Source organism: Nilaparvata lugens, chromosome X, assembly GCF_014356525.2.
Source record: "Nilaparvata lugens isolate BPH chromosome X, ASM1435652v1, whole genome shotgun sequence".
NCBI classification, from domain to species: domain Eukaryota; kingdom Metazoa; phylum Arthropoda; class Insecta; order Hemiptera; family Delphacidae; genus Nilaparvata; species Nilaparvata lugens.
Window position 1 is genome coordinate 5,912,446 of NC_052518.1, and position 13,179 is coordinate 5,925,624.

A 13,179-nucleotide genomic window follows, 5' to 3' on the forward strand; every position below is an offset into this window, starting at 1 on the left:
AAAAGCAAAATGCGCGTGTTCGTGGCGCTGAAGTCTGTACGCAGCTTTACATACAACACTTACTACTAAGTACTGTAGGATGAACTAACTTAGAATGACCAAGTACCAGAATGCAACGTTTTAATTACGTCTACACTCAAGAGCTAGGATAAAATCGTGTCAAAATCGATTATCTGGACACTACCATAGATCAATTAGTCCGGATAATCGGTGCTCTACTGTACATCATCATCAAAAAATATAATACAATTATTTGTAATTTAATAATGATAATGAAAAGAAATGGAATTTATAATTACATCGTGCATTGTGCTTTTGCGTCTGGTGGTCAAAGAGACCTTCTCCATCAAATCGAGAAGTTGCAAAATGGATGCCATCCATCTTGGTGTGGTCATGTGCTTATATTTTGCCATCACCTCAGTCCCTCGGCATAGAAGTTTGACAAGGTTGTCTATCATATGACTCGAGTGCGCAATCTCCGCACACGGCTGTTTGATCTCCTGTTCGAAAATATAAAACCATCTACTTTAAAACTTTTCTTTTGTTTTCATAAGGAATCAAAAACGTTTTGGATAGAATTGAATTTGAACTACACTATATATTATTTCCCACAAGACAACTATGACAATTCCCCAGTCAATAGACTGTGGCGAAGAATAAACTAATCTATGACATTGTGTAATATTGCTCATTAATTTTTATGATATTTCCATTGTAAAATAACAATATCCTGAGATGAGATACATTGCAAGAATGATTCCACTGTGAGCCAAAGATTGATACATTTCTCTAAAGGTGCGTACAGATATACGCGCCTCCAACACGCTCCGCACTCGCTCCGATCATGAACGTTACGGGAGATGTTAGCTCTTCTCGCATTGCACTCTTGCTCCCCGGTCGATCATCAATCAATCTGCTCGAGTGACGTTCGATTGCAGAGCAGAGCGAAAGTCTGTACGCACCTTTATACTGACACTATGAGTTCCTAAAAATGTCCAGAGAGTCCATGTTATAATGTCAGTAATTGATTAACATTGGTGTTGCTATCCTTGTCTATCATTCGACAAAGCAGATAGTGCCATCCGTTTCTAGCTCTGCAACGATGCAAGATCGTTTTCCAACAATGTAGAAATATTACAAAGAAAATATTTGATCACGATTAAAAATGAAAATTTATTACAGTCATTGGAAAATAAAAATATACTTCCTTAACAAATCAAAGATAATTTTTAACTAGAATGAACAGTTAATATCACATGAAATATATCGGTATCAGCTAGCCTTTATAGAAGGCAGTGGCAAGGCAGAGGATAGGCTTCTACTTTTCTCCACTGCCATTATAACGTGGACTTCACTATAAAATTGTTTACCGAGCATGGCCTCTACGATATTTTTGTTATTCAAGTAATTCAACGCGATATACTCAAGAAAATAATTGCAATAAATATAAACATAATTTCTTTCTCCTGCGAGCTGTATATTATAATACTTGATTCAATAAATTAATATGATATCAATAATGTTCATTTAATATTTAGAATGGGCTTTTTCAATAGAAGCCAATATGTCAAATAGATTAATGTGAAAAACTACTGTAAACTCTTCAAATATCAAATCAACGTTAACTCACTAGAAAATGTTCAACATACCTGGAAGATCAGTTTGTACAGAGCAATCACTGAATATACGTGCAAGGAATCCGGCGCGCTGAAATGGTCTGAGTCCTCAATGTTCATGAGGTCAATAAGGTCAATAAGGTGTGCAACTCTTGCATTTACCTGCAATAAAAAACAACCAAACCATAACTCCGACTTGTTAGAAACTAGTCTCGATATTTGAACCCAATCTCATAGAACTGTGTATAAGATGAGCGATCCATTTCGCCAATTAACTAGGAGGCTGAGCCATACTAAACAAAGCCTTCAAAAACGATTTTTTTCAGAATATGTTGAGTATAAAGAGGGGACCATTATTATGTATAAATCAAATTGATTTATACAAGTGAACGTAAACAGAACTAAATAACGTCCAGCTGTGAAACTTACTAGGTATTGTCAAAAGATAGTGTGGCATGAGTAGCCCGCATGCACACACACACACACACACACACACACACACACACACAACGATTTTTGTTTTATGCCGTCCTTATGAATTATATCAGATTTAACAGAACTTGACAAACATCATCTGTTTAATCTCATGGATTCAATAAGGACGGCAAAATATCATACAAACAAAAATCGATGTGTGTGTGTAGCTAGCATAGCTTGAGCGAGGTCCTCAGGTGATATAGCGTATTAATACGCAAGCTATGAACAGTTCACACTGAAACATATGTTCTCATTCTTTTTGTATTTGATTACAGTTTGAGCTACGGTAGAGTTATTGTTAAGCTCAAAGCGCATTCGCTGCCCGACATACGGAGCAATGGCTACGTTGGAAACCAATCAGTGGGGACGCGTATGAAGCAGCATTTTTCTTAGATACTCCTGTATAATCGAGATAAATTGCATTCATTTTTATTAGAATAATTTTTCAAACACATCAAGCACATCCATATATTATTAAGTTAAGAATTCAAATTAATATGTACGGGATAGGAAATACACATTGACGCATTATCCAATCTGAATTACTGAAGTGATTGACTTTAAATGTGGGATGGATATAGGCTTATTTTCATTGCTATTAATCAATTAATTCTAATTTAATAATTCAAATCAATTTATTCAATTTGTGATTCATATTTTATGCTCAACCAAACAGAGCTTTCTCCAAGTGAATCTGTAGAGCATCATGAATCAAGCATTGTGGGTTGGAGACCTGTCAAACTCGTTCTTATTTGCTGAGAATTTCAACTCTGATGAATATTATCCAAGTAATGATTGATAATTATATTGATTAATTACCTGAAATGAATAGTAATCTATTACTCACAATGTTGCTGAGAGATTCGAGAATACTGTAAGTGTACTCTTCGCCATTACGCAGCATGTTAACCTTGATCAGCTGGGCAGAGTGGTAAATTATGTCGTTCTGAGCATAGTCTGGGATGTCCTCCAACATACCAACGCAGGTCTCCACAAGGTTAAAACGAAAGTTGTCTATCAAGGTCTGCATATCATCAGCAGACTCAAGTTCTGCTATGCGATTTGGAGCCTAAAAATAAAATAACAAAGCTCAATTATAGACTAGCTATGGACAGATTCTACACACTGAATGCCTGTTGCATGAGAAAATAAAAACTAAAAATATTAGTAGTCAGCTACGAAATTACTAGAATATTTGCTTGTACTTTCTTATGCAACAGGGCCCTGGTTGTTCAAAATAGAATGTATCAAAATGAAACCATATCTTGGTTCATCAAACAACTGCTCAGATTTGGGATTCACAGGACAAACAGCATTACAGTAGAACAACAATCTTCCACTAAAAGGTAAAAGTCAAAAACATTTTAAATCGCTTATCAAATATTCTCAAGCGGTATTTAGTTACATTGGAAGTAAAAATCTGTTATGATCAGCTGATCTATGGCGGCAGCAGCAATTCATAATCGAATCAAGTTATTTTATCAGTGATGCCCATATTTCTGAACCTTTGGTGGGACAGCATTTCAAGGGGTAAAAGAATCATAGTTAGTTCTCACTTTATTTGTAAGACAAAAGGTTACTCCTTGTGAGCTTCCTTCATTATTCTAGTGAACAATTGAAAATAAAGAAACGAAATTACAATCAAAATAAAAACTTACAGTTACAAGATTAGTGGAATATGAAGAAAAATTATTCAAATCACACAAATATTCAATAAAAACGTATATACGCTAATGAATTGAAAAACTCAATTTTGATTGTTAGACTAAAATATTAATATAAAAAATGACGAAGCAATGATTCAATTATCAAAGTTCAGTAAAGAGAACACAATTAAACATTTACACATCACTAAATTAGATTGTTCAAACATTTACAAAAACCTGCACAAGACAATCATAAGATGTTCAGGTGCCCAGCGAAACGGTTAAAACACATTTGAAGTCTGTGGCACGGTTGCACAAAAGCCGGTTAAATTTTAACAGTGATTATTCTCACGAGAACCAATCAGAGAAGGCCTTTTTGATAAGATGGCTTCTCTGATTGGTTCTCTGTGTCAATTTAAGACCAAATGAGTCCTAAATTTTATTTCGTTCACTTAAATTTGTGATAGAAGAAGCTGAAAGCCCAAATCAAACGCAAGAAGCAGGAAGCCAACTAATAACTCCTTTTGCAATGTTGGTGAGGATGATTCGAATTATACACTGAGATAATATATATGTAATTTATGATATAATATACATACAGTTTAATCACAATATTCCTCATTTTGGGTTTACTTTTATAAGCGCCATTATCCCCAAGCCCCGTCAGCCAGTTATTGAGCCAGTATGCATTACTGAATAAAAAGACCAGATATTATCCAGCCACAATTTATTGAAAAATCGAGTTACCGGTTTCTGTTGTTAGACCATTATAGATCTCTGGTTAACCAAAGAAACCGGTACTTGGATTTTTTAATAAATCTGTAGTTGGACAATATCTAGTATTTTTATTCAGTATGGTGACCTGATCAAGTTTCCACATCCAATACCATTTACACCACCTTGATTCAATCAAGAAAGAAGATGGGTCAAACAAGTTAAGGCTTTTCACTGGTGAAATTTTTCAAAGTTTTTCGATTAATAAAGTATTGCTATAATCAAGCTATCAAAATAAAAAGTTTTCTCAGGAAATTACTTTTTCTTGCATTTGAATTTTCCATGGTATTGTTGATTGAATAAAACGAAAATTTCCCGGATATATCAATTTTTGATAGAGTTATTCCATTTACAAAAAATGAACAAAAATAACAACTAAAAGTTATTATCAGGAAATTTTTGTGATGGAGTGAGCAACAGCCTGAATGTGTGACCTGGTTGCCTAGTCTAATACGGGGCCCAAAGTACAGTATTTATTCTAACAAAATCGTCGGAAGTTGCTCTTTCTATTAGCATAAATATTATTGATTTTCAATTAGTACTTTCGTATCATTTTTTTAAAACCGATGAATATTTTTTAGTAACCCTGTAGATTAGGAATCAAAGTAGACTATGTGAGGAATTGATATGAATAGAGATTAGTATGTGGAGACTAACCATCCATTATTAATTTTGTTACAAATATAACAGTACTGAGCCACGTTATATTGGCAGTGGAGAAAGATAGGAGAACAGCGTAGCAGATTCTCTGACTTGCCACTGCCATCTATAGAAGATACCGGTACATCAGATGTAATATTAACTGTTCATTCTTGTTAAAAATAATCAATTGTATTTTATTCAAGAAAAAATATTTTTGAATGATTTAATAATAAATTTTCATCATTGAGATTAAATATTTTGCTAATTATATTTCTATATTGTTGAAAAACGATCAAGCAACTTTGCGGGGCTACAAAAGGATAGTGCCATCTGCTTTGTCGATTGATAGACAAGGATAGTAACACCAATGTTAATGAAATACTGCCATTATAACATGGACCTCACTATAGTTGAGGGCAGATGAATGTTTATTGCCTAAGTAGGCCAACCTCCTTGGATTTTGTCAGAGTCCAAAAAACATGAAATATGCTGTTAGCAGCCCCGCCCCATCTGTTGCTTCGAAATCACTTCACATACAAATGTAAATAATCTATAAAGAAGCTGTTCAACAAAGCCTTGGCGGTCCACGAAGCTTCTTCTTGGATTTTGGGTGTCTGATTAAAGTGGTAAATTGTAAATTTATTCAAGTGAAAAACCCCTCATATTATAAGTAACTCAAGGGTTAAACAAGATAAAACTTATACTTTGGGAGTAAAAATAGTTTACATGTCGCTTAGTACAAACTAAGATTGTTTTATTCTATGGTTAAACCTAAAGAATATTTTCAACTTTGAAGGTTAATCGTTCAAATAACTCTGATTATTTCGGCTATGCAGCATGATTCTTAGAACCTGGTTGGATTTTGCGATAAGTACTATAGCTTTTGCAGAGCGATTACTCAGAAATTCTCCACCAATCCTAATTCTAAATCCTTCCCAATTTGCTTGAAGACTTCTTGGAGAGCTCTAATAATGAAGTGTCATCCTATTTTGCACCTCTTTCCAACTTGAAGTAATCCTCCAGTTGTCCCCTATGGGTTGGGGGAGCCTTGAGTCGAACATTGGACTCGAGAATCTGTTGAAAACCAGAATACACCCACAGTATCACTCTGCTTGTCATAGGAGGCAAATAAAAGGGGCCCCCTTTCCAATGCCCTTCTTCCAAAACTTTTGGAACTTTTCATTTCTAGAATGGCACTTTTTTCATTGACTTAGCTGTGTGTTATTCTTTCTTTCCTTTTCCATTTGTCGGCCTTCCATCTGTCTGGGTCTACTGTTCTTCCCTATGTTCGTGGGAACCACATGGATAACGAAAAAAAAACCAAAACCAAACCCCGAGGCAACACCAGAAGTTGCCTTGTCCTCAAACCCATCGGGATCAGAAAAGCAAGAATCTTCAGGAATGTTCGAGGATGCAATACATCAACTGTGCAGTTCGCGGGTGGAGAGACCAAATCTCACCAACGCTCAAAGAAGGGCGGCCATTCAGGTGAAACGTCTTGAGAGGGGTGAGGCTTTAGACCCTGCAAAGTTTCGGAGGGGCAAAAAAACTTAAGAGACCAGAAATGGGTGAAACATCAGGGAAAAATGTGGGTCATGAGGCTGGGTCGAGGGTGGCAAAGCGCGCTAGAGGCAATTTGGCGACACCTCCCTCAGCGGAAAGACCTACCAAAAAGGTTAGGAGTGGATCTCACGTATGTCACGAGGACCAAACCCTGAATCTAGGGACTTCTAGTAAAAAAGTCTCTTACAGGAATATTTCTGTCACCAAAATGGGCATTGTCTTGGAAGGCTATCCTGAGGCTAAGTTTTCAGCAGAGCAAGAAATCATTGAAGAAGCCATTATGGATGAGCTCCAACCCCTCCAGGATGGCTACACTCCATCTTTTGCAGGCACCTACATGGAGAAAGGAGACCTGATCATATCCTGCATCAACGATGATGCTAAGCATTGGCCGGAGGCACTCATCCCCAGACTCAAACCACTTGGGGAGAAGAAACTCATTGTTGGACTTGAGGTCAGCGAGGATATTGTTTAGAGCTCATCCAAAGCATCTAAAGAAGACTCAAGAAAAGGTCCTCGAGATGCTTGACAAGCAAAGCTACACCGTGAAGGTGAAGGAGTGGAATGTTCTGTCAGCCAAGCCAGCCCCAAAAGTTTATGGATTTGTCTGTTTCCTGGATGAGGCCTGCATCAATGCTGTCAGGTCAGTCAACTCTAGAGCCAACCTAGGACTTTGGCAAGTTTCAATTGTCTCAACACCAATTAAGGATAATGCCCAGGGTCCTCCAGATCAACCGCCATCACAGAAAAGCAGCATCTGCTGCTTTTTGTCAGTTCTTCCTCAGAGAGGGATTTGACCTCGAGCTGATCAAACAACCATGGCTTCACCGAGAAAGGGTTGCAGGCCTGGGTGATACCAAGGTTGATCTACTGAGCCTCTCTCAAAAATGTCAAAACCTGGATACTTGTGAGGAGAGATATGGGCTGTCTAACTCTTAATGAATTCTGTTCCAGAGATCTCACTGCGGTGTCTTCTATAATCAATGCTCACTACACAAATGGATGGGGAAGCTCAGATACGAATCCACGAGGTGAGGCTCTTCTGCAGTTTCTCATATCCAAGAATGTTTGCAATGTTGGAGACCATTCGACGTTTGTTACACGAAACTGATGTGATGTTATTGACATTAAATTCTGCTCAGGACTGCTAAGGGTCATTGACAATTGGCACGTAATCATGAGGCCTCTGTCTGATCACAGGTATGTCTGTTTCAACATGCAAAGTGAAGGCAGCTCTTCCTGCTACCGGGATCTGAGGAGACAGATTGGTCACTCTATAAGTCTGACCTCCTGTCTCAACTTGAATCATTGGGCAGGAGGGTCACCTGCTTTGCAGAAATTGATCAGATTGCTTCTGATCTTCAGAATGCAATCATGAGCTGCTTTCAGGACAATTGTCCACTGTGGCGGGGAAAGACATACTAATACTAAGTGGTGAACTGCTGACCTTGACCGCTAAAGGGCAGCTGTCAGGAAGCATTGCAAACAGAGTCATATTTGGGAGCCAAATTCCTCACAGAATATAGCCTTGCAATCAAGAAAGCCAAAAGAAACTCTTACTCTTAAGGATACAATTTACACAGGAGTTAAACAGTTTCGGGGCAGCAGCAAGACTGCAGCGTGTTTCAGCTTCAAGCCCAATTGGCCTCTTGGGAACTCTGAGGTCACCAGGGGGACAATATACCACTGGAATTGATGGAAGTCTCAGACTTCTTCTTGAGACTCACTTTCCAGATTGTATTTTTGAAAGTGATTGTTCAGGCATGCCTGGCTACAGCGAAATGAGCTCATGGTCAAGAGCCGATTGTGGAAGCTGGACTTTTGCCGGCAAATTGTCACACTCCCCAAAGTTAATCTCCAAGTTTGGCCCCTTCAAATCTCCTTGGGGGGATGGCATCACACCAGCTATGCTGCAGCAATGACCAGAAGCTCTATTAGTCCTCTTGTGTGAACTCTTTAGAGAAAGTCTGGCTTATGGGTAGAGTGATCTCAGCGGGTCTCAGTAGAGTGGTCTTCATTCCAAAGAGAGGAAGAGCAGACTACTCAACGGTAAAATCATTTCTGTTAAATTCTGCTCCAGAGAGGAGTGGAAGTCTGAAAAAGGGCCCTATTTCAAAAGAGGTAGTCTTGTCTTGAACACGGACAGTTCTCTCATTAAAGGGAAAGCTGGCTACAGGGTGTTCAGTGATTCACCCAGAACACAATTTAGTGCAAGTCTGGGACAACACTGTACCTTCTTTCTGGCAGAAATTTGGGGCATCATGGCTAGTGCCAACATAGCTATTGTGCAGACGCTATTGTGACAAACATATAGTAATCTTGTCAGATTGTCAGGCAACCTTCAAGGCTCTTGACTCCAATGAAATAAAGTTTAAATTGATGTGGGAGTGCCACAAAACACTCAGCAGGCTTGCAACATGCAACTCTGTGCATCTTGGTTGGGTACCTGGCCATGTAGACATAGCAGGAAACGAGCGTGCAGATGAGCTTGCTAAGTGGGGTTCCAATATGCCATTCTTTGGTCCAGAGCCAAGCAGTGGCGTAAGTAAAACAGCTGCCTTCCATACAATAAGTAAATGGTCCAGGGACTTACATCACCAGCAATGGCAAGGTCACCCTGGTCAAGCACTTGGTAAAAGGCTACTGGCAGACGCAAGCACTTGCTCCACCAGCTGACAGATCAAGGTACATCCGCAGGCCTGATTTCAAAGAGCTCTGAACAAATATTGAAGCTTTATACTATAAAAAGCTATCGACGAATGGTAGGTAGAGACTGAATTTGAATCCACTGTGGACTTTTCAATGAGCACATTGATAACTACTTGAAGATTATCCGATGTTGAAAATGTTTTGCTAAATGCAATTGGTTGATGCAGTTGAATGCAACTTGTCAAAAACTTCAAGTAATGCTTATTATACAGAAGGTCTTACAATTAACAGGGTTGGAAGGTAAAAATGTACACTGTATATGAATATTTTTTTCTCTCGTCAACATAATAATTACTAATGAAATCTACAAGATGCAAATAGTGGAAGCATGCAACAGTAACTCTTTCATTAAAATATATAATGATTGTAATAATAATAATAATTGGCAAGCAACAAGTGATAGATAACTTACAACCTTCGAGATAAAAAGTTAATTATGTAGCCTATCTATAAATCTAACGATTCAGAATCAAGCAAATGCAGTTGTTTTATATCTTGTATTAACCCTCCTCCTTTGATGCATCTGCAGGGGAAAGCAAGCACCCATAACCGTGGAAAATACTGACACAATACGAGTTGAACTCGAAAAATTTGAGTTGAAAACTTCAAAATTCACAAGAATTAATTCAATCAACTTTCAATTTGAATTCGACTGATGGAAACTCGAATATATTAAGCCTCTAAAACAATCCGCTCGAAGAAATGCAATTTGAAAATTAAATATCGGAACAAGGAAAATAATGTCTCTAGAAAGCTTTTCTGTTGAGCTCTAGACCAAGACAATAATTTAGCGACTTCACTTGCAACATATCAAACTCAAGTGAAATTATATTTGGGTCATTCAGAAAAAAGTAAATTTTTTATACAAAAACGTCAGTGAGAGCCAAAAATGTGAATATTTCAACTCAATTCATCCTACTTCTACTCTTAACTCTACTTTGCACTCTGTACTTTTTCTACTCTTTGCACTACTGTGTTCACAATCAAAACATAATTATAGTATATTATAAGATTAACAACATACAAAACTGAAACACTACAAGGCAGTTCTAAGATCACAAGCAATGTATTGCAGTGAAACATTTTTCAATATTGATGGAAATGGAATTAAATAAACTATAAGAAGAGTTGAAAGACGGATTCTTAGAGCCTGCATAAACAAAAAACATGTAGTTGACAACCAGTTCAGACTCCTTCCAAGAGAACAGAATTATAGAGAAATCAAACCAATAACTGACGCAATGCCAAAAAGAGAATTTCTTTCTTTGGACATATTCTTAGAACCCCAGCGAAGGAGAAGACTTATTGAAAAATTCATGAGTGCGAAAACAGACAGAGCCACAATTCCTTGGCTTGTGGAAATAAAAAAAGACATATCGGAACTAAATTTAACTATTGACGATGTCAAAAACCGCACAAAAATCTATAGGGAAACCATCACTGACAGAAAGAGAATCTTATCTATAAAAACAATTAGGAGAAGGCAACAGGTTTTTTCAGATGAATTGAGAAAAGAAAGATCTGACAGAATGAAAAGGTACTGGGAAGAAAGGAAGAGAATTGAAGCGAATAAACGAAGAAAGAGGACTAACCAGAGACTACAGTGATCCTATGTGGTCATAAAATTTAAAAAAAAAATCAACAACTCAAATTAACATGTACGGGATAGAAATACATCTATCAATGGGATAGAAAAATAGGATATATGTTTGACAAATTTGAACTATGGAATTGATTAACTTGAAATTTAGCATCAAGATTCTAAATTTACCGAGGATGGTTACGGGCCTATTTTCATTTTTAATAAAAAGCCCATTCATCTACAAACGAGTGCATTCAGGAGCAAATTGGAGTGCGTCAGAATGAAAGATTGCAAATTCGTGAGCCATTAGAATTTTTGCAAAGATTTTTCAACTTAAATTTAGATATCAACGTAATTTTAACAAAATAATAAATGATTATTATATTTTTTAAATCTTTATTCTATTGTTGTCAAGTAAATATGATAGGACAATAATTTGAATTTTCAGCATGTAGCTATTAAACTATAATTATATTTAATCTATTTGTGTTTTCTTAGATCCTTGCGAGGCGCAGTTTACACCTTTTCCTATACTGATAAACAAATCACATAGCGCAATTTGTTTTGCTAAAATTTGAAACCTCCCAATTTATTACTTCCGTCAAAATGCCGATATATCATTAATTTACTCATAGATAATACAAGTTCAAATATTCTAATTATATGAAGTTCAAATTTGAGTAATTGAAGTTGTAATCACATTAAGTAGGTGAAAGTAATCTGAAGTGCCTAATTTGTTGTATTTTGATGTACCGTATCTGCTGTAACAGTGCCTAGTTTGTATTTTGCTGTAATTTGTGTCACGACAACTAAAGAACGCATTTCTCCTGGAACCAGGGCCCTATTTCACAAAGAAAAAAATCGTGTTAACAACCATAATTAAACAAACCATGCCTCTTAGAGTTTATTGATAATCTTACAACTATGGTGGCACTCAGGAGTGGGACCACTTGTGAGCTTGTAGACTTGTAAACTTTTTCCTTGTGAAACGCCTGAAGATGAAAACGCCTTTACCTGTAACCATGGTTGCTAACAAGACTTGTTGCTTTGTAAAATAGGCCCCAGAAGTTTGTTGCTTAGTGAAATAGGCCCCAGCAGTTTGTTGCTTAGAAATTAGAAAAATAGGCACCAGAAGTTTGTTGCTTAGTAAAATAGGCCCCAGAAGTTTGTTGCTTAGTAAAATAGGCCCCAGAAGTCAGAGCAAGCTATATGACAGTGATCCTTGGAACGATATTGACCATCAAGAAGAAAATGTTCCAAAATTTATTTTATAGAACATTCCTATTGAGAACAAATCAAATAAAATGACGTACAAACTAATTTTTTATAAAATATTGAATAGGAGGAAAACTATATTACGTCATCAATAAATAAGTAATATTTATATATGTTTATATGTTTATATTTAATGACAAAGCTGTTAAAACAGTTGATTACTACTGTAATATTGGCATATAAATCACCTGACACGCACCAACCAATAAGTTTATCACACAGCTTCTCTACAGGATCATGGAACTCACAAAGCTTCTTGTTATCCTGTCTTTGGGAAACAACATTATTATCTTTTAAAACACAAGTAAACAGACAAGTTTTCCTGTCTGTGGGAAACTACATTATTAGTTTTTTCAAGACTAGTAAATGAACAAGCTTTGAAAATATTTTTGGAGTAAACTTTTTCAACCAGTTAATGGCTTTGATGAGGAAAATCCATGAAAATTTTGGATTAATATGAAACCAGTCAGTGAAACCAGTCTTTTATTCGGTTATAATATAAAATATCATCATTATTTTTGGATTAATGAGATTTAGTCAAGATGGAAAAATCCTAGGACACTAGAAGAAGTTGACCCGCTCAAAAAAAAAAAAAAAATAAAACTTCAACCAATAAAAAAAAATTAGAGACAACAGGCGTGCCTTAAACCTTGTAGATTACTTTTCTATCAAACAGAAAGTGCGAAGTGTTGTATGCATTACAAAACAAGGGGAAATATTAGTGTATGGATATTTGAATTTATGCAGGTTGCACAGAGCATAGCGTCTATTAGTACTTGAGCGCCAAAATATGCCAGCTGCAGACTTACAGATGTACCACAACTCTCTGCTTGGTCATCCAGCGAGATAGCTGAGCTGAAGTGGGTTTCGTCTTCTGTATCCATTTACGGTTGCT

At 36.7% G+C, this 13,179-nt stretch overlaps 1 protein-coding gene across 1 annotated transcript in view; it reads right to left on the reverse strand.

The window, feature by feature from the left end:
* Window positions 1-13,179, reverse strand: part of LOC120354370 (E3 ubiquitin-protein ligase HUWE1-like) — a 62,059-nt gene extending 48,880 nt beyond the window's left edge. The window contains exons 1-4 of the mRNA XM_039441423.1: window positions 13,094-13,179; window positions 2,941-3,162; window positions 1,650-1,778; window positions 300-500 (exon numbers count right to left, since the gene is read on the reverse strand). Of these exons, the coding sequence (XP_039297357.1) occupies window positions 300-500; window positions 1,650-1,778; window positions 2,941-3,162; window positions 13,094-13,168 (627 nt within the window). The 5' untranslated portion in view covers window positions 13,169-13,179. The remainder of the gene's footprint in view (window positions 1-299; window positions 501-1,649; window positions 1,779-2,940; window positions 3,163-13,093) is intronic.